Below are 27,570 nucleotides of genomic sequence, written 5' to 3'. Positions count from 1 at the left end.
TTTACTACTTCCTCTATTGTTAAATTATTATTTCAGCAATTATTTCTATTTCGGTTGTTTGTACGGGAGTTAAATTTTAAGTGATTTTGTTTTAAATTCTCATGATTCTTGAATCTCGAATTTTACTTACTCTAGATATGTCATTCATTCATGTATAGTCGAGACGATGGTGTTAGTGCCATCTCCGACAACTTTACGTTTAATTCCGTTTAATTCCGTTTAATTCCATATATTGTCTATCAGTATCATCATTAGACAACAGTTTACGGTACTTACACAATGAAACGATTTATTTATATTAGGATTAAACAGATTAAACGATTCAGAAGTAAAATTACATGGTATAATGTCTGACCCAATATAAAAAGTAAATTTACCCAAAAGTCAAAAAGAATATATACAAGAGAATGAGAATAAAATTGCAACCACTAATACTATAATAAGGTTAAACAAAAAAGTAATCGCCGCAAATCTTCATAATGAGATTTATTTTACTAATAATTCAAATAAACTCTTATAAAAATGTTCCGAATCTTACATTAGGCAATATTTTTATTGTTAGGAATTTGTTTAAAGGATGCTTTAGGAAATCTTCGTTCATGAGCTTTGGTAAGGAACTTTCCAAGGTCTCTGATGGTTGTATATGTACTATTTATAAAAGTTTCGAATCAAATCAAATCAAAAATCATCTGCGCTACTATCATCTGCGCTACTATTTTTTTCACTGCTATAACTGCTATATATATGATCTTCAGATGGCGTAGCAGGGAGTATAATATTATGCTTGTTTTCTAGAAGGAAGGGATACTTCAGCTGTTTTGGTATTATCAGTATTTTCATAGACCACATTTCCAGTGGAGGAACTTCTTTGATTTCGTCGCCAGCGTAGTAGAACACAAATTCCAACTATGATTATTGCTATAAAGATAAGCACTGCCGCAACTGATCCTATCACGACACCAACACTTACAGCAGCTGAAAAAGTTTTATTGATAGCAAGTTCTATACAGTTTTTAAAAAGTCGTTTTTCTTTTCATGAGAGGAATTGAATTGACAATATAAAACAACAAGAGAAATCACATATTCTTTGCAAATGAATCCAAAATATGATAATAATTAATAACCCATCCGGCAAAGTTCGTTGGATAAACGTTGGAATAAGGTTGGAAAGTACACTTTCCAACGTTGGGTTTGGACGTTGTTTTAAAGTTAGGTAAAACCTTTAACCAACGTTAGCTATTTAACGTTTAAGAACGTTTTTGTTGTTGACGTCAGTATTTCAGTTTATGTTTATTCGCATACATTATTGCATTTTTAAGATTAACATAAATTTCAGGATAAACCCCTTCGATCCCTCCAATTTTTAGGAAACATGAGATGATAAATAAAACATACCTGGAACCTCTACACATACTGTATAACTATCTTTGTCCCACCCTGAAGCAGTACACAAAACCCTGGCGGTGGTATTGTATTCTACTTTTTCAGCTACCTCAAATCTGAAGGCAAGCATATCCTGGGTGGAGGGGATTGTTAACAACGGATAAACCAGCCCCCAGTACGACTCACTAAATTAACTTTTAATTGCTTTTTAAATCAGATAAAGACCTTTGACCAGCTCTGTTAAAAATAATTATTACCTATTAAATTGTTTGTATTGAAGTATTGAAGAAAGATTTCTGGAAATATATTTATAATAACATAAACCCGCCACGCAAAGGGTTTATATAACAGATCATCCCGCGCTAGCGGGATGATCTGATAAACACATACGAGTGCGCGCAGCGCACGAGTTTTGTGTTAATATGTAATCCCGAAGCGCCAGCTGAGGGATTACATTTATTTAGCCCTGAGCGTGAAGTGTTTATGGATTATAATTATCTCCGGCGATTTCGACAAGGGATTTGAATGTCAAACCGATCTGTCATAGTGGAGCAATAGCTTGAACGTTAGCAGGAACAAGAGCTGGAAGGAGAGCAAGCAAAACAATACTATTTTTAGGGCACGGACAAGGGTAGCTGGCTAGTCGCCAACTTCTCACGCCAAGCGTTGGAGAAATTCCAAGAATTAGCTGCTTTGGCAACGTTCCCAGGAATTTGCGTGTAAAAGAAGTGGACGGTTACGATGTTTCATATCACGTGGTGCGCTTTCGTGTCACGTGGTATAGACTCGGCGTATGCTATTGGTGGCACGTGGTACGCACGTGACGCGCCCACGTGATCGCGCGTCTAACTGTTCTACTATTATCGAGTTCTAATCAGCAGTATCATTGATTATTGTAAGTCGGAGAATTGAATGATAAACATCAGTTACGACTAAAAAGCGGGCCGGGTTTATACAAATTTCCGGGGCGGGATGATATCACCTTGAGATGTTTATCTAACAGCGGGCCGGGCTGAGTGATAATATGATCCCGCGTCGAAATCCCGGAGATATTTATAAAATGGGATATCACATATCCATGATTAATATTAATATTATGCAGATTCTGGAGAGGCAAATTATTCAACCAAGTTTGGAGTCGAAACCGAAGTTCAAGTTAAGAACCAAGTCTTACCGGACAGGTGAACGTGAAATGCACATTACTATCTGGAGACAAAAAGTCTGAGACGACTTGTTCGCTATCTTCCAAACTCACGGTTACATTCGCGTCCGTCAAAGTAGATTTACTACAGGCATCTGGAGAGGGAGGTTTAAAGGTTACAAAATAATAAAATGGAAGGAAATAATAATAAAATGGACATAATGAGTTGGAGTTTCGGCTTCAAACAGAAGGGTGTAAGCAGTTATTCACCAATGTAGGGAAGAATTGAAACATTGTCAAGGAGAATTAAAAAGTTGCAAAGGAGAACTAAAAATCGAGTAGCTATGCGGTGCAGCAGAGAAAGTGGTTACTGGCTAGTTGTAGTAGTTGGCTACTGTATTGTATGTAAAATCTCTATAATGGAAATATTAAAGTGATGATCAACAATCAAAAAAACTTACAAGTTGTAAATTCAACTTCAACAGGATCACTTGTCAGTACTGTTTCCGTTTCGCCAACATTCCCCTCGGAGGTCATTGAAATTTTGTAGGCAACATTTAATTCTAGACCTGTGAATTCATGAATAACTGGTGTAACATCACGCTTTCTTCGTGAAGGTAGGTTATCAGCCCCACCTTCGCCGCTGGTATCAGCCCCACTTTCGCTGCTGGTATCATCCTCACTTTCGCTGCTGGTATCATCCTCACTTTCGCTGCTGGTATCACCCTCACTTTCGCTGCTGTTATCAGGGTAAACATACTCCATCATAACTGTCCACACTTCGTCAACCTTTTTGGATACCTTTAAGCGGTAAGTGAAACCTTCTTCTGGCACGAATTCCACTATAGCAGTACTGTCAGTCAACACTATTTTTGAGGAATCTATTGGTGTTGGGAGTGTTGGTCCTGAGAAAAATTGTTCGTTTAATTTCGTGTAAGAGACTTACTTTATCCTGAGTATAAATCATCGCTCAACAGTACCAATATATAACTGTCAAAGTAATGTCGGTTCCCTTGTTATCGCTTTTTATGTGTCCGTCAATTTTCAGATCTATTCAGTTCCGAGCTGATTAGTAAATGGTAATTTTGGTGCCAATGGCTCCAGTCCCGATATCACTAATGGCAAAACTTTATTTGTAGTAGTGACATAATACAAGATACAACACGAATTGTGCTATATGACACCATTTATCCTCACCTTGAGTGAAAGTGTTTGTGACTGTCTCGGAGGGTGTATCATCATTAGTCAGGACCGTGACAGTGAAAGTGTACTCTGTGAGTGGAGTAAGATCATCGTACGATATGGTAACTTCCTTAGCAGTTCCAAAATCTTTCTCTTCAATAACTTCGGCCTTGCTACTCAGGGTATACTGAAATTGTTATGATTGTCCTAATCTTCTTATACGTGAATAGCCAGGCTTGAGTTTGATGCAGACAAGATTGTGGTGACAGTTCAACAAAGTTGGTTAAGGGGGCAGAGGGGGTCTTCATAATAAATACGAATCAAGACTTACCTTGACTTTGGTGTTGCCTCCTGGACTGGTATCGGCTAACTTGATCGTCACATCGCAGGCGGTTGAGGAAACTTCAAAGTCCGTGATGGTCGCAGGAGCGTGACCTAATGACAGTTTCTCAGGTTAACCAAAAATTTACATTAACTCCAAACGTGTTCCGACATATCGAATACATATTTTGCATACATAATGACATGTACTCAAGCTTATGAGACTATTACTCTATTTAAAAATGTTGAACAAAAGTATCTTTAAAATGTAGAATTAAAAAAATATGATATAGACTATACAGTGCGAATAAGTACACATTTTTTAATGACCTTAAAATATTATACAATACTATACTCATGTTAAAAACTTTGAAAACAATAAAATTACCAGTTTTGAATTCTTTGGTCATATCTCCGCCGGGTCCTTTCTCAGTGCTGGAAGATATCACAACAACATAGCTCTTGAGAGGCTCTAGGACACTGCTCCAATCGTATTCAGTCTGGCTCACAAGATCGGCTATATCTAAAACAATGTTTTATTAAGTTGGGTACGATGGAGTTATCTTTGTAATTGTATGGTGCAAATTGTTGGGAACAGTCCACGTTACAATCGCGCAATTCCTCTATATAAACTGGAAGCCAGTTCTAGAAACGAATATTAGGTTATTTTTAAAGTTATTTCAGTTAACTCTGGAGATAAGTTACTTAAATCATAATTTTAATGATGACCAATATCAACAACAGATGTATAGCTGTTTGGTAACGTTTATTTCTCAAACATGGAGATGATGATTCACGGTAACAAAAATTAACTAACTCTTAGCATCGTAAGCTTGTTTCTCGTCACCATTCTTTTCACTTATCTTCATTGAATACACTGGTTCGTATGAACCGATTGCAGTAATTTCTCCAATATCAGCAGGCAAAGTGTCTTTGAAAATCATAGTTACAGTTTTAGCGCCGACAACACTAATCGTGACGTCACCTGAAGAAATTAAAAAATTACGAAATTACGAATCAAATACATGTACAGTAAATAATAGCACTAGACGGCAACACTGTTAATAATAGCGGCTGTTAACTAGTCATACAACACATCGTGAAATTTATCGAAATAGAAAATATGTGAGTACATATTATATAGCAAATACCTGCGTCCAAGGGTGGAGGTCCAACATAAAATCCGGTAACGTCTTTTCTAGTCACAAACACTTTATCTTGGCTTGGATATTTGATATGAACGACATGCAGTGAGATACCATCTTTTAATTTGGCTTTCCAATCAGCATCAGAGGTATATAGAGTGTACGGGCAATCGTAAGTATCGGAGTCTGCGTTGATACTAGTAATGGGGCAAATTATATCACCACCACTGTCCGCGACAAACACTTCCTCTATCTTCCAATCTACAGATCTGAATTGGTTATAAAGTTAAAATTCGGTTGAGGGAAGCGAAAAAACTTTTTCCAAACCTTTTAAAGATTACAAAATGAAGCAATGAACATGACCCATGAATACGGATGTGTTTTGGAACAGATGATTCCGTGATTCGTACCAGATTGGGCGCTGTCTCACAACAAAATACTTCGGGTCCCCAGTCGTAGTTAAGTCTGTAGTCAAGCACAGATTTTATTTTGTTGAAACTGATGGTATCTAAAAAAGGTATCCTATAGACTTACGTATCTCTGTCTGAAGGCAATACCACAGAAGCTGTAAAGGTGTACGATCCGGTTGACGCTGTTGGTGCACCCAACTTTGGGACAGCTGAAGTAATTTAATTCGTTACTGACGCAGAGATTATACTAGGCCGTTTACAAATAAACTTTGGACTTGATAATGGCCCATGGTAAAACTATCCATAAAAATGGAATCTTAGTCCCCGGATCTTGGCTAGTCGGAGAGCGGGAACGAAGAAATCTGAGACATTGCAGAGCGTAATTTTCAATCTGAAGAAATTATCATGCTTTTAAAATGGCGGGGAGTATTTTTTGGCGAGAAAAATTCTTCAATTCTGTTCAATTTAGTTTAACTTTCGTTTAATTTTCCCTTTGGAAGCATAAATATCCAAACTCAGTTATCCGTAATGAGACATGTTTTGAAAAAGTTCTGTGGAAATTAGTTTGGACCAGAACTTGACATCATTAGTCTCTGTGTCCCACTTGTTTTAAATTCGTACACTTACCAAGGCACCAATCTTTGCCAGCATGTGTTCCTGCCTCCTTCAATTCTAAACTTCTATTATCGTTAGGATCTACCTTACACTCAGCATAAGACCCAATTGCTCTTTTGGTAACATCGAAAGCCATGACATAGTCGTCACTAGAACAATTAATTTCCACCTCTTCACCCAATTTAACTTTGGTTCCGGTCTGACCTACGGCGCTAATGATGGTGTTGGCGTTAGGGTTGGGAATCTCAGATACCTAAAAGGAGGGAGAATTACCATGCAAAAAGTTTGTCGGTAAAACTTGATTTAGTGCAGATCAGACTTGACAGACTCGAAATCTTTTACCAAATTTGAAATAGAATTAATGTTAATGAGATGGCTATTTAAAAAGTCACTTGCAACGTAACCATGGTAACAATGGTAACAGTGTTTTCCTTTGTACCGAATATAAACCTAAACAGTAAAATTGTGTTACAATCAACGCTACTAAACCACTAACCGAACACGAAGGGTAGCATCTCTGTAACACTATCTCATCTCCGTTCGTTCCACATTCAGCTTCGAATATGGTACCTTCAGTTCTTTCCACTGTCATCGTTTGATCTTTACATTGGAATTGCACCTGGTAATTATCTCGTCACATGAGAGAGTACAACTAGAAAATATTACCTTGAATAAATCATCGACAATTGCACAATGTTTAATGTTTATACATTGAATCATGCACGCGTAAAATCGATATGAGCAGATCCTTGTAGAAATAATGTACGATAAGAGCGTCCCTTTGTTATTTCTCAAGATTATTTCATGGATGTAAATTTAGAATGTGAACTTAGTCTTTTCACTAATGCCGAAAGGTAAATAACCACTGTTTTTACAATTCGATTTCATTATTCATGCAACTTATAACTGTGATTGATTGAGTCCAAACCCTCGGTTTGTCAAGTCCCACAGTACAATTTGAGTTATTACCTTTTTTGACATAGGTTTAAAATCCTACCATTCTACCCTCCTACCGGCATCTTGGTCAAAATGAACGGTTATACGATTTGATTTACTTTCTCCCCTGGATTAATCAACATGCGATTGTATATAGTCCGCGGGTTGCCAATCAGGAATGTTGCAACTAAAGAATAGTCTAATCCGATAAGAGAGCAAGGTTCTGAAAGATAAAAAATAACATGCGACATGCAGCTAAACAGGCAGAGATATTTTTTCAACAGCGAAGCTTGCCTTTGTGTTGGGAGGTATGGAAGTGGCTTCGGGTGCTAATGTGACAAAAGAAGTATCGCCACCGGCGTCCTCGATTTTAAGGAAGTCGTGGTAATAGTCGAGTTCACTTCTGGTTGGTAATTTGCACATGTCTGAAAAAAATATTAGATAGTTCATCATCTATTTAGAAAACCTAAAACTTTGTTTAAAAGTACTGAATCTTTTCCACTACTCAGGATGTACGTTTGCCGACATACATCTATACATGCATTTTCTGTCAATATGACCCGTACAACTATATTAAAGACAGTATGTCTATAAACATTTATAACAACCTTTAATCCAGACAAGAACTTAAAAATCAAATTTGTATGGGTGGGAGATGCATACCTCGAAACATGACACATTTTAATAACCATATACATCCACCGGCGATCTCTGACATCGTATAATCTATATATAAATTTACAACAGAGCCCAGCGGACGAATTATGTTGGACTAAATAGTCCGACGACAATCGTTACCTTGGTTACGACTCATAACCATGGTCACTGGTCACTGGTCAGGTGTCACCTTTATATTGCTATTGCTATGAGGTTTATATGTAAAGTTATTAGAAATCTTTTATACTTTGTTTTCGTAGAAGTGTCTCATTTGCTTCTTAAACAGCAAACATGCTCTTTAACTGTGAAACTATAAGCAATCTTATTATCATAGTACGTTTCACTTTTCTGAATTTTCCTTTTTTCCCATTTTAAGGCTCTTTTATAAAGGCTGTTATATTTTTCACTCCATATTTTTCGTCCTTATATTCTAATCATCATCCGCCTAACATTATGTTTAAAAATCAAAACAAAATGCACTTGACTTACCGTAACACTTTATGAGGTCTTTAAATTGAGCATTTTCAAAGTCGTATTTCGATGCGTCACAAAAGAATTTGGTGTTTGCCTCAACGTTCTCGGTAAACAGAAACACTTTAGATTGTTTGCAACCACTAAGGAGTAGTGGTGTGTTGAGCCCAACCGCAAATTCCTTTGAAGCATCCTGAAACTGCCCCTTTTCGATTGTAGCGTATTCTACGTTATATTCTTTATTGATGGTTGTCTGCGAAAATGAGGTTAAAATTGGATAAAGTTTAGTTACGGCTATAAATCGATCGGAACAGAAATTTTGATAGTTCAATTTTTTACTAAATCCCAAAAATGGAATAGAGTGAACCGAGCCGAGGTTTAAGGATCGACTGGGACCACTTTTTTGGCCTCCCGAAAAAGGAATGATTTAAAATGAACTTAAATTAGTGTTCTCAAATGGTTCCGATGATAACACCGGTCGCTCACCCGACACAGGAACAAATAAAAGACGATGGAACAATTTCGCAGAGAAGTAAATGTGTTGCATGTAATGTTCATGAATAAAGGAGTTGAACGGCTTAAACAGTGGCTATCAAAATAAAATCGTCTGATTAAAAAATTATCAGAAACGTATTAACTTACGATATCACAAGGAGCGCTGCACGCTTGAACGACAATCTCACTTGGCGATCCTCCATCGGTCACCTCTTTACATTCGACTTCATCCTCTTGCCCATACGGTAAATAATACTCGCCATCTTCGCAAGCAACATCATATGAATTGTCTTGAGGGACCGACAATATTGTCTCAGGGTAACTGTCAAATCCGAACGCTATTCCATGATCTTCAGGCAGCTTCAGTGGGCAGTCCTCTGAAAGGAATGAAAGTTATTGGTCTATATTCTGTAATACTGGTAATATTCCTTAAATTTATGGATTTATATGCATAAATGCATAAATGCATTTTAAAATATCGTAAGCACGGAGCAGTCTAAAAACAATATTTTTAATCGGAATGAAGAATTACTTTTTTATCTAAGAGAAAATTTGGAAAATGCTAACAGTTTAGACTCGACTCAGAATAAAATTGCCGACAAAATCGTACTCAGGTGTGCTATTCTTTTTGATAGGCCTCTAGTAATGCACAATTTAAACAGCCTGATTCTCTGTAGGTTAAAAAGTTACAAAGTCAATTATCCGTTTTTGGATATTGTGGATGTTATTTAAACCGACATGGAAGGTTAGGGTAACAACGATGACTAAACAATTTTGTTGATATAAAATATTTATTAAAGCACGAAAAATAGTATGTCCGAATAGTACATACTCAACGGGTCTTGAAGCTTATCCGTTAGAATAAGTCCCCGTTATGTCATCAGAAGTGACAATCTCTTCGCCTAGTCTTTGAGTAAAATGCCCACTTTAGTTAGCACTTTGCAGTTTTAGATTACGACAAAAGCGGAAGTCCTAAGTTCAGGGGTAATGCAAACTTCTTCAATTCCACCTCCACTACCCATTACTTCTTACCATCACTTTAAAGGCAATGGATAGAATAAATTAAAGTAACGTACCTCTACACTTCACGATGTCCTCGATCTTGTGATTCCCGTCTAAGAATACAACCTCGTCCCTTGTATCCCAGGCGCATTTCATCTCTTGTTTGTTTCTATAGACCGAATTAATTTCGCCTACAAATGAAGCTCCAGCGTCACATTGGTAAATGATTTTTCCGGTATCACCAGTCGTTTCCGGTAACGCCGTTGTAGTCAAAAAGGATGCCTTTGCGTCGGCTTCCAGTGTCACTGTAGATACGTCACATTCTGAAAACAATAGAAATAACAAAAAATAGAATAAGGTCAAGATAAAATATACAGTTAACAGCTTAGACTGTTTAAGGCGAGCTCACATATACTTGTAGATATGTTCAACGATTTATCCTAATTTCATCAAGATAGGACACGATGAATTAACACTTGGTTTAGTATCTTGGTGGTAAAATGTTAGGGAAGCTATCCATAACCCTGACCACAACCCTTACCCTAACCCTTACCCTAAACAATCGAATTTGTGTATTACTACAGGGTGGGCCAAAAGTCAGTACCCATACGTTGGCCTTTATAGCTCAGTCACTGAGTGCCCAATTTAAATACTTCTTTCTGGTATGACTTAGTACCACCACTGGTTCGAGGAATTTGTCAACTCGAAAAATATTCGCGTTCATTTTTTTCAAATGGAGGTTCATTTTCACATTTATTTGATAGTTTGGATAGTCGGATCAAGCTAAATGTTATTGAATTGTGTTTGGCCATTCGAATTACGTTTGTCCTGAAAGAATTAGAACTGTAGCTTCTCAGATGACCGAGATATGAAGCATAACGAGTTTATTCATTACGTGTGATCAGGTGATTGGTTTACCTAATCACGTGATAAGGTTCCCCCGTTAACTACCCCGTTAAACATTATGGGAATTATTAAGGGTGCCCAATCAAGGTGTCGTGTCACGGTGTCACATAATCACCCAGTCAATATTGTTAACGAGATACAGAAAATGCTTGATAACTTCGTCATTTCTAATCCGTTTTGCCTCATGTTTTCAGATCATATGCAACATTTGATAATCTACCGTCTCTGAAAAAATCAGGGGTTCAGCATGTTCAGAGAAAACAATATAGGTGTTTTAATATTGAATGGGCGTGGTCTAAAATATTCGAATTTTCAAATTTTGACGGCGGAATCCTCGAACCAGTAAGTACAGTATGCCATCTGCAAAGCAACAGCTCTCAAATATAAAACACGGCGGAGCTATTAAGGCCAACGTATGGGTACTGACTTTTGGCCCACCCTGTACTACTAACTACTAGCCTGTCACGTGACCAAAACAGTTGTTTGCCCATAACTCTCCAGGGATGCATTGTTATCCTACGTTATGGGGGTGATTCGGAATCAGCGTCCAAAAATACACCGAATTAGATAACAGGGCCTTTTCACAAGACTTTTCTTAAAGTTTGGGCGAGCGATTTAGTGGGAGCGAGCATATCTACCATTCCATACCTAAACACACCGTAGCACTATATGGTATGATACTTAACCTTTCATCACCAGGATATGTAACCAGTGTACCGTAGTGTGTTTTGTCGAAGCTTTATTGCAAAACGTCGACATTTTAATCGTCATTACATTGACAGTAGTCAAATTATACTGTAAACTTTAAGCTGTTCTCAAAAACATTTCAGGAAAAAAGAAAGTCGTAGAAGGTAATAACTTAATAAGAACTTACGATAACACTTCATGTCACTGTAATCCGTATTAGGGCCATCACATTTAATAGCAGGAAACACAGTTTTACCATCTTCTTGTGCATACCCTGGTTTGCATTCAAACTGAAAAGAAATTTAAATCATTAATTTGCATTTAATCAAATATTAACTCTTATCCCAATTCCAGACCTTAATTCGAGGTGTCTATCTGCAGATGTAGGGGGGGGGGGGGTCTCTCTGCAGATGGCACCCCTATCAGGCGGGTACAGTTTCATCCAATGTTTATGTTGGACTGTCCAGTTGGAAGATTCTATTTTACTAATTTATCTAATAAAATGACCATTCATAAATTATGTGATAAATTAAAACTCACCTTTATTTCTGTACCAAGGGGATAGTGCTGCACTGTATCAAAATCGAGATCCATCACCACGGTATCGTCAATGGTTGGTTTTGTACACACGGCTGAAAAATGGCGTAAGTTCAACATTACGGAATGAGGAACCACCAATCGTTTGGACACATTTGAAACTCGAATTTATATAAAATGACACGTGATGCCCATATTAGGTGATGAAATGGTGAAACACCGCGGTTGGGGGTGATTCGGAATCTGTGTCCAAATATACACCGAATTAGATAGATCTCATACTATACCTTCAGGACCTTTTCACAAGACTTTTCTTAAAATTTGGGCGAGCGATTTAGTGGGAGCGAGCATATCTACCATTCCATACCTAAACACACCGTAGCACTATATGGTATGATACTTAACCTTTCATCACCAGGATATGTAACCAGTGTACCGTAGTGTGTTTTGTCAAAGCTGTGTTGCAAAACGTCGAAATTTTAATCGTCATTACATTGACAGTAGTCAAATCATACTGTAAACTTTTCGCTGTTTTCAAAAATATTTCAGGAAAAAAGAAAGTCATAGAAGGTAAAAAGAACTTACCAGTACACCTTCTGTCACTGTAATCGTTTTGACCGCCTACACATTTAAAAGGAGGAAAAACATCATCACTTATATACCCTGGTTTGCATTCAAACTGAAAAAAAATTCAAATCATTAATTTGCATTTAATCAAATGTTAACTCATATCCCAATTCCAGACCTTAATTTGAAGTGTTTCTCTGCAGATGTGGGGGTGACGGGGGTCTCTCTGTAGATGGCACCCCTATCAGGCGGGTACAGTTTCATCCAATGTTTATGTTGGACTGTCCAGTTGAAAGATTCTATTTCACTAATTTAACTAATAAAATGACCATTCATAAATTATGTGATAAATTAAAACTCACCTTTATTTCTGTACCAACGGGATAGAACGGCTCTGCTACAAAATCGAGATTTTTTATCATCACGGAATCGTCAAGGGTTGGTTCTGCACACGCGTCTGAAAAGTTCAACATTACGGAATGAGGAACCACCATTCGTTTGGACACATTTGAAACTCGAATTTATATAAAATAACACGTGATGCCCATATTAGGTGATGAATGGTTAGCCACGGCGGTTGGATTTTTCAGATAACTCACATTCACATTTAAAGAGTTCATACATAGCCATGATATCAGTCATTCCTCCAGCAGAGTCCTGTAAACAACTAAAGCTGATTTTTTTGAAAGTTCCAAAATCTGAAAAGTCCGTAATACTGTCGTCTTTTGGTATCATATACCTGGAACAATTTACAGCTATTTAATCGAATAATATTTGTGATTTTCTCATTTTATCCGTTATAGTTATTATTAAAGCATATCACAGATCACAGATAAATGCTAGTGACACCAAACTACATAGTCAGCTTCTTGAAACCAACAGTAGCTTTACTTGATTGTTTTAACTAGCAAGATCCCGTTTAGATCTAAAGTCAAGAGACAACAGTATTTATAAGTTTGCGATTATAAAACCACTCAAAAATGTGGGGACTTCTTATTACTTAGTCAATCTTTTAGTTCTTCGTACTGTTCAAAAGGCCATAAAAGCATTCGACCCAGTCAAAAAAAGAAGAAAGTTTCATTTTCAATGAAGCCGCTAAGGTACTCATCCCTCTTTTATATTTATGTTATCTAAGTTATCAAGTAAGTATGTTATCAAAACCATACTCTGCATATCATGTCACATGTGATAGTGGTGAGTGCTGAAATCTGCCATTTGTTGGCTGTAAATCAGATTTTCCACCATTTTTGTGTCAAACCAAAAATAAGTAAACCAGAGATACAACTGTCGACAGACTTATTTGAGCGTAATATTTACTTACATTTTAGTTGGATTCGAGATACTTATACATTCAAACGTAATTTCCTGCCCCAAGTATATTCTGTCGTAAGAGGCGTAGTTACCAGCAACTATTTCCTCTCCATCTATTATAGTTTTCGTTGATTCGCTTTTTGCAAGATCCTTTGCACTGTCGCCTACCAGTTTGCAGCCTGAAGGTTAAGTAACATATAAAAAGGAGTCTTAATAACGATTCTTGTACTATACAAAATATGTACTAGACAAATGGATTAAAATCCCATAACACACAACCCTTTGCTCGATGAATCACAATAAAGGTGTGAAGTTGGCAAGCACTTACTTGGTGTTTGAGCTGTAATACATATGTCAGTGACCCAACAACAATATTCAGAGTTACACTCGGATTCCTTTGTTACAGGGACTGCAAAACCGTCCGGTATTGAACAAGGAGTAAAATTTGTTATTCCTGACCTATCAGCAGGGCACTTTTCATCTCCCGATGAGGCATCGGCTGCATATATGTCTGAAATAAAGGGAATATTCATAAAAACAACTAAATCACGGGTAATCAAGAATTAACCACAGTGCAATCATTAAAAACCACGTTAACCAGTCGTATATTGTGCATTCAGTTTCGCAAATGCGAGCAGTTACGAAAATATATAAATTTGAGTAAAGATGATAATTAGATAATTCTCAATGGAACTAGGAAAATCCTTTCCATGATAACACTCCAGCGTATTCAACAACAGATAGCAGACTACACTGGGCCATGGCAGAATGCCTATAAATCAGGACACAGCTGCTCTAATATTGTCTGGACACAAAGGGTTCTTATTTCTGTTGTCAAGGAGAAACATTGGGAGTTTAGTAAAATGGGGATAGACATGTCATCAGCCTTCGACACAATACATCGGTCAACTATCCTCAGGCTACTCGAAGATGCAGGATGCTCAGAAGATGACATAAGACTAGTTAGATATCTGCTCGCTAACACCAAGCTCAGAATTAAGATCAAAAAGACGACATCGGGAGAGTTCAAAGTCACAATAGGAGCCTTTCAAGGTGACTGTTTGTCTGGCTCGCTGTTTACCATGTACCTAGCTGGAGCACTCTACCACCTTAGAGTTGTTGTTATACATCTACGCCCAAATCCCCCCATATCTGAAAGCTCCCTTCCTTTAGAATGGGAATATGCTGATGATGTGGACTTTGCTGATGAAGATGAGGATTCGTTACACCAGCTCCTTCCAATTTGCAAGGAAATTCTCTCAGAATGGAATTTGTTTGTAAATGAATCTAAAACCGAGTTTGTAAAGTGTTATCTGGCTGGAAGTAGTGAGAAGGACGAAAAAGGAGAACCTCTAAGAAATAGAGAACCTTGGAGGAAGTGTGTGTCCCTAGGCTCTAAGCTATGTAGTAAAGAAGACATACAGCATCGTATAATCCTTGGAAATGTTGCATTCGAAAAATACAAGAAAGTTTGGATGCAAGGATCTAAGATTAATCTGAAGACCAAGATTAAGATATACGAAGCATACGTTACATCTGTTATGCTCTATAACTGCAACAGCTGGGCTACCCCTCAGAACCTATTTGACAAACTTGATGCATGTCATAGAAGACACCTGCGTCAAATATTGAAGATGGCTTATCCCATTATTATCAGTAATAAAGCACTCTATGAACGCTGTGGTGTAACACCGTTGTCAGAGCGAGTGACATATGCTCGCTGGAAAATGCTTGGACATGTCCTTCGCAGTGACTGCTCATCACCAGCTCAGAGAGCTCTTCAATTTGCTGTTAATGCGTTATGTACCATGAAAGGACGTGTTGGTCGACACCAAAGTAATCTTTTAAAGTTTATTATAAATGATTTGAATAAAAGAAACCTACCATTACGTGATATTAATGATCTTTATGATCTTATGGCTACTGCCTCTAACAGAGTTTTGTGGAGAAAACTATTTACCTCATAATTAACCTTTATTTTTCAGAGAACTGTTATGTTTTTTTGGGCACTTATCAGTCTCTTAAGATGTTTCTTTACTATTTCGAGATTGTTTTAAAAGTTAGATAATAAATGACTCTAATTTCCAGAAAAGAACGAAAAATTAAGTGCTCTAATCTCGTCAGACTCTCGCTACCCAAATTCTTCCTTCACTTGAGATGTACAGATCAAGTTGTTCATTTCTAGATGCATATCTAGGTGTTTCCTCATGATTTTCTCAAACCCCTTGATTATATGATATAGGTCAGTGTAGTTGGAAGGAAGCGCCTTGCTATCTTTCTTGTGCAGTGTAGTAATTAAAAAATTAGGCAAGGGATCAACTAGATGAATGGGAATCGCCATAGCATCTTTGCAATTCTTCAGTAGAGCAACTGGGATCTCATCAGAACCCGATGAAGCACTTGACTTAATATCATCAATAGCCTCTATAACATGTGATGGTTCCTTTAATCTACTTACTTTAGGTTAATTTAGGTAGGTTCGGCAGGGATCGCTTCTGGACAACAGTATCAAGTACGTCCTCCAATCACTCCTGGCTTAGATCTTTTTGTAGAGTCCATTCCAGAAGAGAATTATTTGTGATGGCGGTATACCCTTTTGTGGGCGGGGTATCCAAGAAGCCTTTCAGGAATTTAGCAAGGGAGGATTTGAAAGTTTCCAAGACTTGGATTGTGTTAACTTCCTTGGGGAGCAGGTTCCATAGTTTGGCTGCTTTTACTCCAAAAGAGTTTTCGTAATGGGTCGAGATTGAGCATTGTGCCTTTTTGTTAAATGCAGGCACCGTGGCTTTTACACCGTGCCGGGAGCTTTCCTTGAACTGCATGTTGATGTCGTTCGGAGCTAGTCCATTATTCATCTTCCATGTATGGATTATGATGTATCGTTCTCTGCGTCTCTGTAATGAGAGAAGATTCAGGTTCTGCAGGCGTTCCCAGTAATCAAGGTTCTGGCAGCCACTGATTCGACGAGTGTAGTGACGTTGGATGCTTTCAATAGCTTCTATATCGCTGATCTTGTCAGGGTTCCACACCGGGCAGCAGTATTCGAGTTTGCTTCTCACCATGGTTTTGTAGAGTGTGAGCATGAGGAAGCGTGACCTATCTCTGAATACGCTAAGGACCCATGACGTCATCGTCCTTGCTGTTTTAGCCATCTGCTGTATGTGAGAAGACCAGGAGCAGTCATTTGACAGGAGAATCACTAGGTCCCTCACAGTTTTGGCTGGGTCAACAGTTCTTCCATTTGTTAAATTGTAACAGGAATATTGACTGGTGGAGGGCAATTCTCTTAACAGTAATGAATTGTTCAAGCTGTAATTAAATATTTCGAATTTGGCCTCATTTAGTTGCATGTTGTTCTTCAGGGCCCAAGCGATTACATTGAGGAGGTCGTCTTGGAGTAGGCTTTTGGTAGCTAGGTCCATGATTTTTCCAATGAGCTTGGTGTCGTCAGCAAACACCTTTCCCAGAGCGGTAACCAATGTACTAAATTGGTCGTCAATATATAGAATGGAAAGAATGGGTCCCAATACTGTTCCTTGGGGTACCCCACTGATTACTAGCTGAAAGGATGATTTTGTTCCTTCCACGACCACAGTTTGCAGGCGATCCTTCAGGAATTCAGTCAGCCATTGCAGGGTCTTTCCTTTTATTCCGTAGCGTTTTGCCTTTGCAAGTAGTATTTGACGATCTACCTTATCGAAAGCTTTTGCATAATCAAGGTATATCACATCAACCTCGTTGCCGTCATTGAGAGTTTTCAGGATGTTATCTACGTGGTCTATAAGTTGAGTTAAGCAGCTTCTTTTCTTGCGGAATCCATGCTGATGGGGGGGGGGGGGGGGGGGGAGAGAAAGCTGTTTGACTCCATATGTTCTACAAGATTATTTCTGACCACTCTCTCAAATATTCTAATAATTTGAGAGGTTATCGAGACAGGGCGATAGTTAGCGGCAGATGTTCGGTCTCCTTTCTTAAACACAGGCGTGATGTACTGTGTCTTCATGCCAGATGGTTTAACTCCGTTATCAAATGAGCGTTTCCAGAGTAGATAAATTGGTTCAGCGATTGTCATTCGACATTTAGTTAGGATCTTGGCCGGGATGTCACCATCAGGGGTGGATGCATACGGGTCCAGTTCCTTTGTGGCATCTGATATGTCGTCTGCTATGAAGGTGAATATGTGTTGAGATCTTATTTTGGATGAGGATCTAATCCGGCGAGGCATTCTTGAACATTTGCAGAATTTGGGTTGCTGAAGACTGTGACATATTGAGTCTGGAGAATTTCTGCTTTTTCCGCTGGGTCCATTTTCAGAGTTCCGTTTGTATCTCTAATTGGGGCGACGGATGATTTTACCTTTGCAAATCGTTTAGCGTAAGAATAAAAGAATCTTGGATTCGTCTTTATTGTACTTACAGCTTTTACTTCTTTTTCGTTAAGTTGCTTGATCACAAGTTCATTTATTTCGAAGGTCAGAAGATTTACTTCGGTTTTCAGCTTTTCGATTTTTCTCGAAGTTGGGTTGTTTTGAGTAAGTGCACTTATTTGGGCATTCAGTTTTCTTCTTTTCCTCTTCATTGTGTATTTTTCACGGACTTGGCGACTTCTACGGGGGCGGGAAGTGCCAGTTCCAGTAGGGTCTTTAGAAGGCGAGTTTAGGAGAGTTATCTGGAGGACAGTTAGGCGTATAAGCTCCAGAAAGGCACTTCCATCTTCATCTTCATAACAGAGTTCTCTCAAAGAGATCCAGTTAACAGCTTCTAAACGATCGTTCATAGCTTCAAAATCTGCTCTATGAAAATCAGTCGCATGAAAAGAGTTTCTGTCGAAAGATATAGGATTATGTTCTTTTGGGCAGAGCGGGTTATGTCCGATTATGAGCTCGACTAGCCTGTGGTCGGATAGTTGGCATTCGGAGATATTGGTCTCAACTGTGTCCTGTGGTTTATTTGTGAGGACGAGATCGATGGTGTTGTTATTTCTCGTGGGCTTACAAATCATTTGTGTCAAGAAATTTCTCTCCATGAAATCAATTAGTTCGGAACAAGCTTGCTGGTCACAAAGCGGTTGACCAGGTAAAGCTTGGCAAGTGTCCCAATCTATATTTGGGAGGTTGAAATCCCCCATAATGTAGACAGTAGATGTCCGGTGATCTATCGTTCGATGTCAAGTTATTTAGCTTCTCCTGCACCTGGTCCAGGACTGCTTTGAAGGATCCGGGAGGAGCATCTGGTGGGCGGTATATCACGGAGACAAGGGCGTTCATAGAGTCTATGAAACAATGCAGCATACTGCAGTGTTTGTCACTAAACTTTACAGTATCTGATACTAGCAGCGAGTTTTCAACGTAAAGCACACAACCACCACCTTTTCGACTTTGACGGTCTGCTCTAAGACTGTTGTACCCATCTGTAGCTATTTGAGCATCACTGATATATGGCTTCAACCATGATTCAGTGATAGCGAGAATAGGGACCGGTGGTCTTCCTAGGTCGTCAAGTATGTGGTCTTGGATGAATGGAATCTTCCATTTTACAGTGCTGGTTGCGGCTGGGGAGATGGACCGAGCATTCAGTAGCAAGATCCTTGATAGTTGGGAATGAAGTTTAGTGGCATCGGCATCCGCATTGGCTGGTTTGGGAGTGGCAGTTGGGCTGGGAACTGTGTTGGTGGTGGGAACTGTGTCGAGATTTTTGAGAGGATGTTTGGCGTGATCTCGGGTCCTGCTGGCTCCGTTGTGTCTCTTGGACAAGGGCTGGAATTTGCCCTCGAAGTTCCTCCATTTTGGAGTTCATCTGGGTTATAATTCCGTTTTTTATGTTTTCCATGAGCTTCTCTAAAAAAGCACTATCCCTCTCAGAAGTACTGTCTTTACGTTGTCTGAGAGGTTTCTGATATTCAACAGTGGGTGGGTAGGATGTGTTGAGGGAGTTTAAACTACCCATTCTGTCCACATCATAACCACCAGGAGGCGGCCAGGAACTTCTGTTCGTGTTGAATTCTATTCTTCTCGTATCTTTGGGCTGCTGCTGCTGCAAGACAGGCGATTTCTGTCAGCGAAATTCACGTTTCCAACAGTCTTTCTGGCCGTTCCTTTAAGATGATGGAAGCCACAATCGCTGTTTAAACATACGTGATTCGCAACTGAATTACGGCACATTTTGGGGTGGAAAAAAGTGCATTTCTTCTCATTCCTGCATCCGTTTGTCGTCTCCGAAATTGGAGTAAAAGCGGCATCTGATGGGGTGCTGGTATGAGCATTTCTTACCACCAATGAGACGTTTGCCAGTTAGGCAGGGGGGACACTTCCTCATAGTGTATTGCCGGCAAATCTGGGGGTTATTTTCGGTATCATTATGTCTACCTCTTCTAGGGCTTTCCCTGTGTAAAATCCGGATTGGAGTATTATTTATGAGTCGCATTGTTGTAATGTATTCTGGGTAAAATTATCTTTATCCCGGTTGTTGCGACAAGTAAAAATGCTCTTATTAGGGAAAGGAGATTACTCGACGTTTCAATCGTATAAATTAGTTTTGTTATGAACTTTGTTATGACTTTTTTGTATCGAATTTTTGGATAAAGTTGATTGATTAAAAATAAATTAATGTACACAAAATTTTGCCTCAGATATATGGTTTTTACGTTTTGAATTTTTAACACTTGTTTTTAGATCATGAATACGATGTAGCTTTCCCTGTCTTCATCCTCATCTTCATCTTCATCGCCCTCTACCTCAGATTCAACCTCTTTAATAGTGGATAGATCTGTTGTACTATCTGTGTTCCTTTTCTTGGAAGGTTTCTGGGGAGGTTGAAGTGAGCGTGTTTCGTTCTTTTGTGAACATTCGTTCGTGGAGCCCAGGTTATAGTAGTACAATGTGAACCACAAATCTGCTCGCTGCTGTTAGTTACACAGCCAAAATTTATAGAAGCAATAGCAAGAACTTCCAGATAAAGTAATATTATCATTTCTATCATATCAGAGGGTATTGTACCTTTATAATTTTTATATTGTTAACAACCCAGAAAACAGCACGAGGCACCAATGACAAGATTGTAGAATATCTCGAATTTATAAAATACTAGAAAACCCGTGGTCACAGGGAGGAATCTTATAGTATTTTTTGTTAGTAATTTTAAATCGCGTCAAAAATATCCTACACAACCGAAGATACAGCCGATTAAAATGTTGCTCGCACTAAACACAACGTAATATCACCAAATCCGATAAAAATGCCGTTTTAACAATCATTGCACGTGCACGTGCGTGTAACAACTCTCGTTACCATGGTCACTTCGCAAGCTTTTGCTTTTTACCTTATTTGCACGTGGGCGGTCGTACAGTGTACAGACAACAAAAATAATTCTCTGAATTATAAGTAAGATAAATTATATTTATGCAATGCAGCAGTTACTTAGAGTTAGTTTAGTTGCTAATTGATTAGCTTAGTTGCTTAGTTACTAAGATTTGTCGCGGTCACCCTTTGGTGTTTTTTTGCGCAATCAACCAGGCAAATGGTGTCCACTAAGACTTTACAAAGACTGGCAGCAAAACGTTTCACATGGACAGAGAGAAATATAGACAATACCCGCCAGTACCCGGATATGGGACGTTACTTAGTAGGAGCAAGGAGCATGATGTCATCCAACCAGCCAAAGTTAGTGTCGTACAAATTGTAGTGTTCAGCAGTCAGCACACATACGCAATGTAAAGTGTTTGTAGTGTAAAAGAGAATAAACATGTACTCTCAGTAGAGTACAGATGTAATGATGTTGCTATGGTGTTGCTATAGTGTTGTTATGGAGTTGCTATGGTGTTGATATGGTGTTGTTATGGTGTTGTTATGGAGTTGATATGGTGTTGTTATGGTGTTGTTATGGTGTTGCTATGATGTTGCTATGGTGTTGTTATGGTGTTGTTATGGTGTTGTTATGGTGTTGATATGGTGTTGTTATGGTGTTGTTATGGTGTTGCTATGGTGTTGTTATGGTGTTGATATGGTGTTGTTATGGTGTTGTTATGGAGTTGATATGGTGTTGTTATGGTGTTGTTATGGTGTTGTTATGGTGTTGCTATGATGTTGCTATGGTGTTGATATGGTGTTGTTATGGTGTTGTTATGGAGTTGATATGGTGTTGTTATGGTGTTGTTATGGTGTTGCTATGATGTTGCTATGGTGTTGTTATGGTGTTGTTATGGTGTTGTTATAGTGTTGTTATGGTGTTGTTATGGTGTTGTTATGGTGCTGCTATGATGTTGTTATGGTGTTGATATGGTGGTGTTATGGTGTTGATATGGTGTTGTTATGGTGTTGTTATGGTGTTGCTATGGTGTTGTTATGGTGTTGATATGGTGTTGTTATGGTGTTGTTATGGAGTTGATATGGTGTTGTTATGGTGTTGTTATGGTGTTGTTATGGTGTTGCTATGATGTTGCTATGGTGTTGATATGGTGTTGTTATGGTGTTGTTATGGAGTTGATATGGTGTTGTTATGGTGTTGTTATGGTGTTGCTATGATGTTGCTATGGTGTTGTTATGGTGTTGTTATGGTGTTGTTATAGTGTTGTTATGGAGTTGCTATGGTGTTGTTATGGTGTTGTTATGGTGTTGTTATGGTGTTGTTATAGTGTTGTTATGGAGTTGATATGGTGTTGTTATAGTGTTGTTATGGTGTTGTTATGGTGTTGTTATGGTGTTGTTATGGTGTTGTTATGGTGTTGTTATGGTGTTGTTATGGTGTTGTTATGGTGCTGCTATGGTGTTGTTATGGTGTTGTTATGGTGTTGTTATGGTGTTGTTATGGTGTTGTTATGGTGTTGTTATGGTGTTGTTATAGTGTTGTTATGGTGCTGCTATGGTGTTGTTATGGTGTTGTTATGGTGCTGCTATGGTGTTGTTATGGTGTTGTTATGGTGTTGTTATGGTGTTGCTATGGTGTTGCTATGGTGTTGTTATGGTGTTGTTATGGTGCTGCTATGATGTTGTTATGGTGTTGATATGGTGTTGTTATGGTGTTGATATGGTGTTGTTATGGTGTTGTTATGGTGTTGCTATGGTGTTGTTATGGTGTTGTTATGGTGTTGTTATGGTGTTGTTATGGTGTTGTTATGGGGTTGTTATGGTGTTGTTATAGTGTTGTTATGGTGTTGTTATGGTGTTGTTATGGTGTTGTTATGGTGCTGCTATGGTGTTGTTATGGTGTTGTTATAGTGTTGTTTTGGTGTTGTTATGGTGTTGTTATGGTGTTGTTATGGTGTTGTTATGGTGTTGTTATAGTGTTGTTATGGAGTTGATATGGTGTTGTTATAGTGTTGTTATGGTGTTGTTATGGTGTTGTTATGGTGTTGTTATGGTGTTGTTATGATGTTGCTATGGTGTTGTTATGGTGTTGTTATGGTGTTGTTATGGTGTTGTTATGGTGTTGCTATGGTGTTGCTATGGTGTTGTTATGGTGTTGTTATAAAACCCTTTAGTGTGCAATTTGCATAAAAGTTTCGTCACAAACAATATACTTCCGATTTAAGTTAAATGTATCAAATTGGCAAAATTACACATTTTATTTCAATTGCACTGTGAAGAAGCATCATTGCAAGCGCTCGAGATCAAGCAATCGCATATTAACGCATATAAACACATATACACGCATATAAACATATATAAACGCATATAAACGCATATGAACGCATATAACCAATACACGCATAACATAGAAACGCATATAAACGCATATGAACGCATATAAACGCATATAAACACATATAAACGCATATAAACACATATAAACGCATATATATATCATATCGTTTTTAGTTGTGTCATTTCCTTTCCAATGTTACATTTTTATTATTATTTGTAGGAACTCATATTAAATTTAACCGAGTTTCTGATTCAGGATGTTACTGAAGTTAGTAATGAAAATGTTTTAACACCTCAGAACTGTGTATTACTACAGCTCAACCTGCTCAGTTTGACTAATTGGGAATTTAAACTATTGATAAACACAGATAAACGCATATTAATCTTTGGATTTAGTACTCACTGTGGGTACTGCTGACGCACGTATTGAAGATATACGCTGTTCTTGCGGGGGCGTTGCCGGTGTTCGTTCTCTTATCCAAAACATAGGAAATGAAACCTTTGCTATCGAAATTGTCCACAATCACGACATTACTCCTTTCAAACGGCGCTTTTACAGGGTCGTAAGTGGACGCTGAAATTTGTTTGTTATTTCATAATCATATATCTATAAATTAGTTGTTAGGCATATCCAAGTACCAGCACAATCTACAAAGTTCTACACTGAAATGAATCGGGATCAGCTTACTGGTAACTATTTAAACAAACGTTTTCTAAACGTCCTTTTTAATAATAATTTTTGCCCAATGTTACAAAATCACCTCGACGTACCTTAAACCAAAATTTGGTGACAAATATTTTTGCCGCCTACAATACGATTCTGCACCGATTCCGATAATAATATTTCACCAATTTATGGCCCGAAAACTATCAAATTTGGTATATGCCCAAATATGGTCAGCTATTTTTCAATATGGAAGAAAATTCATACACGAGTTCAGGCGTTGAGGTGATTTTTTGGGCATTGCTGTAATAGTTCCATAAAAATACGTAAACAACCACCCCCCCCCCCCCCCCCCCTTTCTACCCGTTATAATAACATATTATGTTATCGAAATAAGATATTTATTTTTCAGATTAGCTTACGGAACATCCATGTTATTTTGGCTGGTAGAACAGTTGCCTGATCGGTAAATATGGTAAGGAAACGTCCGTCAAGTGCAGAATTAGCTTTTAACGCTGCAGTACAATCTGTCGAAATAGTATCGGAAGTAGTCAGCTGGATGTCGTCAAGATAAACTGCTAACGTGTCTGGGGTATCAGCGATAATGGCATACGTAACTACGAAGCTAGCTGATGGCTTCGGAGCGTCTGCTACTAAAACAAAGGTAAGGGCTGACTCCACAAAGACGTCTGCAACCGCTGCACGGCACTCGAGTGTAACCTTATACTGCTCAAGATTATCACTAGATAGACCAGTGAATGCAGCTGTTAATTTGACTAGGCCTTCTGCTCCAGCAGCATCAGACGTGTGTACTGTGTGGATAACTTCAGACTCCACTACTGTTATATCATTTTGTAGAGTCAGATCATAACTAAGCAAGTCCCATGAAATTGTCATCTTTTTAGCGGCGTCATCCACGGTTAGAACTTCGACTTCAGCAAGTTGACTGTTAGAGATAAGACCTGAAATAAAATTAAAAAGTTAATCATTCAGAGCTATATTTATAATAATATATTATAGTTATACAACACGCCAAATAACTATAAGATGCAGCTCAAGTGTGTAGGTATATCATTAAAACGACTCACCATCCGCGCTCTCTGGGAGTTGACCAACTTCAAACCCAATGGAAACAAGGTCCAATTCTCCAGCTTTCGTAAAAGCGCTCGCCTCTGCTCCGGTCCACTCAATTTGTTCAGGGTAACAAAAATGTGCTGTTTCAGTAACGCCAATCAATAGCAAAACCAATGTCCAGGTCTGATAGAGAGTAAAAAATTTAGTACCTTATAATATCAGTAGTTTGTTTAAGGGGGGGGGGGGGACCCCGACCGCCAAACGGTGCCCGCAAAGCAGCCACGCCCATATTTGGTCCAAATTAGGCCCAATTTAGCCAAATACCCTGAACATGCCCAAAATCCAGATTTTAGGTTCTCTACTTGTAGCTAGTGGTCCCCTGAACTCGTATATGAATTTTCATCAAGATTGGACAAAAATTACTGCGTTATGAGCCAAAAACCATATGACCATTTTTGGGCATACGCATCAAATTTGATCGATTTTGGCCCATAAATTGGTCAAATATCAATATTTTTGAATGAAATCAAATTTATATGGAAGGTAAGCCTATACTACACATTATCTATGATTATCAGCTCAGTATCTACCTAACTGTGGATTCTGTGTTCGAATAATAAAAAAATGAACAAAATCGCCTATATCTCAGTTCGCGATATTTGCAAAACTGATTTCGCTCAAAACAATAGAACTCAATAGGTTTACAATATTTTTACATGAAATTTTCAGAATCAACGTAGAATCGCATTTCAACCTTAAGTTTTAATATGGAATTTTGAGTTAGTCCTTTAAACAAATTTGGCGGCCAAATTCCAAAATTTGCAATGCAAAATTCAGAATTTGGCCGCCAAATTTTTTTAAAGGCCTAACTCAAAATTCCAATACAAAACTTAAGGTCGAAATGCGATTCTACGTTGATTCTGGAAATTTCATGTAAAAATATTGAAACCCTATTGAGTTCTATTGTTTTGAGCGAAATCAGTTTTGCAAATATCGCGAAGTTTCGCAAAAAAAATCTAGTTTTGTCTAGTAGGCAGCAAATACTTTTGATTTGTAGATTTATAACCTAGGGAGACGTGCACCGAGTTGGACTCGTCGATGGTCTTGCATTTGGAACAAATATTTTACGAGTATCACCCGTTAACTTTTGATTCGTCACGTTGCCAGACTAATGAAATTGTGAGCAGTTTGTTAACTAAGGTTATTCTAATTTTATTTTACTGCTTATTATATCATATACTATTACTAGGTTTAACAAGGTATTTATGGCATATATTATCAATCATGTCATTATACATTTTGTAAATCATTCATTATGCATTAGAACTGCCGTCCTGATCCAAGGTATTATCAGCACTCTGCGATTCACCTCAGAACCTGCCAACAAATATGTAATATGTGAAAATATCCCTAAAATAATACTGAAGTCACTCACCTTCATGTCTAATAGTAATAGCGGTGCACCGTCGATAGTTGTTACTGTTTGGTCAATCCTAGCCTATAATGATATTCAACGTATTAACTGAGCTCAGTGACCTTCCTTGTCCGTATTGGGACTGACCGTCTGTACGGACAAAAACTGTATAAAAGTAAAGCGGCTTTGCAATCTGCAAAATTGATAAACAGTGAAAGAATATTCTATTCTATACACTGGTCTATAACATAACGGTGAAAATGAACTTGATCCACACAGCTGACCGACTTTTGTTTTAAAAAACATACTAAACTGCTGAGTTCTTCCGGAGGGACATAACCTGACAATTTTGTTTAGGTTCATGATTAGGGCTTAGCTGGCGTTAACTGTAAAATTAAGGGTTCGATTTAAAATTTTGGTTTGTCAGTAAAAGCAAAATTAACCATTACAATCGAAAAATAAAATGTAAATGAGCTGCTACAAAATAATAAATACAGTAAGCCTTATCGAACAAAGCATCAGGGTCAGGGTCAGGGCCAGGCCATGAATATGATTACGTAATATTGCTGTCAGGAGGGGGGGGGGTTGGGTCTTGATTACGGTTCATTTCGGAGGGGGGGGAGGGAGGGGGTAAAAATTGCTAAAATATTGATTACGTAATATGTGAACAACCCCTAAACTTGATTGAAAATAACTCCAGCTAAAACTGCTGCTAGCACAGCAACAATAACAGTGAGGAGGCAAAGTTTGTTGAATGGGACTGAGTTCTCTTCCGGTTGCCCAGTGAATGGATTGTAATTACCTGGTTATGTTTGTTTACGTTTGGTTCTGCTCATTGCTCTCAGCCAGTCATACCAATCAGAGTTAGCAACTTCCGCAGCACGTGGCCGTCTTACCCACGTGTTATACTCCAGGAAAATAGGGTGGCCACTTTTCTGACCAGAGAACACGTACTCGACATTTTTCACTCCTCAACAAACTTACTATTTCGCAACTTGATCTACACAGCTGAACG

At 38.3% G+C, this 27,570-nt stretch overlaps 1 protein-coding gene across 1 annotated transcript; it reads right to left on the bottom strand.

Annotated features, from left to right (window-relative positions):
* Nucleotides 1-295: 295 nt before the first annotated feature.
* On the bottom strand, nt 296-26,635 carry LOC134815191 (uncharacterized). The gene is made up of 28 exons (XM_063823704.1): nt 26,577-26,635; nt 25,156-25,324; nt 24,490-25,029; nt 23,807-23,977; nt 14,095-14,277; nt 13,777-13,945; nt 13,055-13,194; nt 12,818-12,912; nt 12,474-12,567; nt 11,892-11,983; nt 11,539-11,641; nt 9,833-10,081; nt 8,904-9,133; nt 8,280-8,514; nt 7,428-7,558; nt 6,694-6,816; nt 6,210-6,450; nt 5,707-5,791; nt 5,179-5,441; nt 4,845-5,012; nt 4,416-4,550; nt 4,038-4,141; nt 3,722-3,893; nt 3,256-3,429; nt 2,986-3,159; nt 2,558-2,679; nt 1,396-1,516; nt 296-975 (listed from the first exon to the last, which is right to left on the bottom strand). Exons 1-28 carry the CDS (start codon nt 26,580-26,582, stop codon nt 779-781), a joined length of 4,686 nt encoding a protein of 1,561 aa, XP_063679774.1. The 5' UTR covers nt 26,583-26,635; the 3' UTR covers nt 296-778.
* Nucleotides 26,636-27,570: the final 935 nt, after the last annotated feature.

This window comes from Bolinopsis microptera, chromosome 5 (genome assembly GCF_026151205.1).
Source record: "Bolinopsis microptera isolate Bmic1 chromosome 5, MBARI_Bmic_1.0, whole genome shotgun sequence".
NCBI lineage: Eukaryota > Metazoa > Ctenophora > Tentaculata > Lobata > Bolinopsidae > Bolinopsis > Bolinopsis microptera.
Note: the sequence above shows the minus strand (reverse complement) of the source record. Positions and strands in the feature narration are given on the sequence as shown.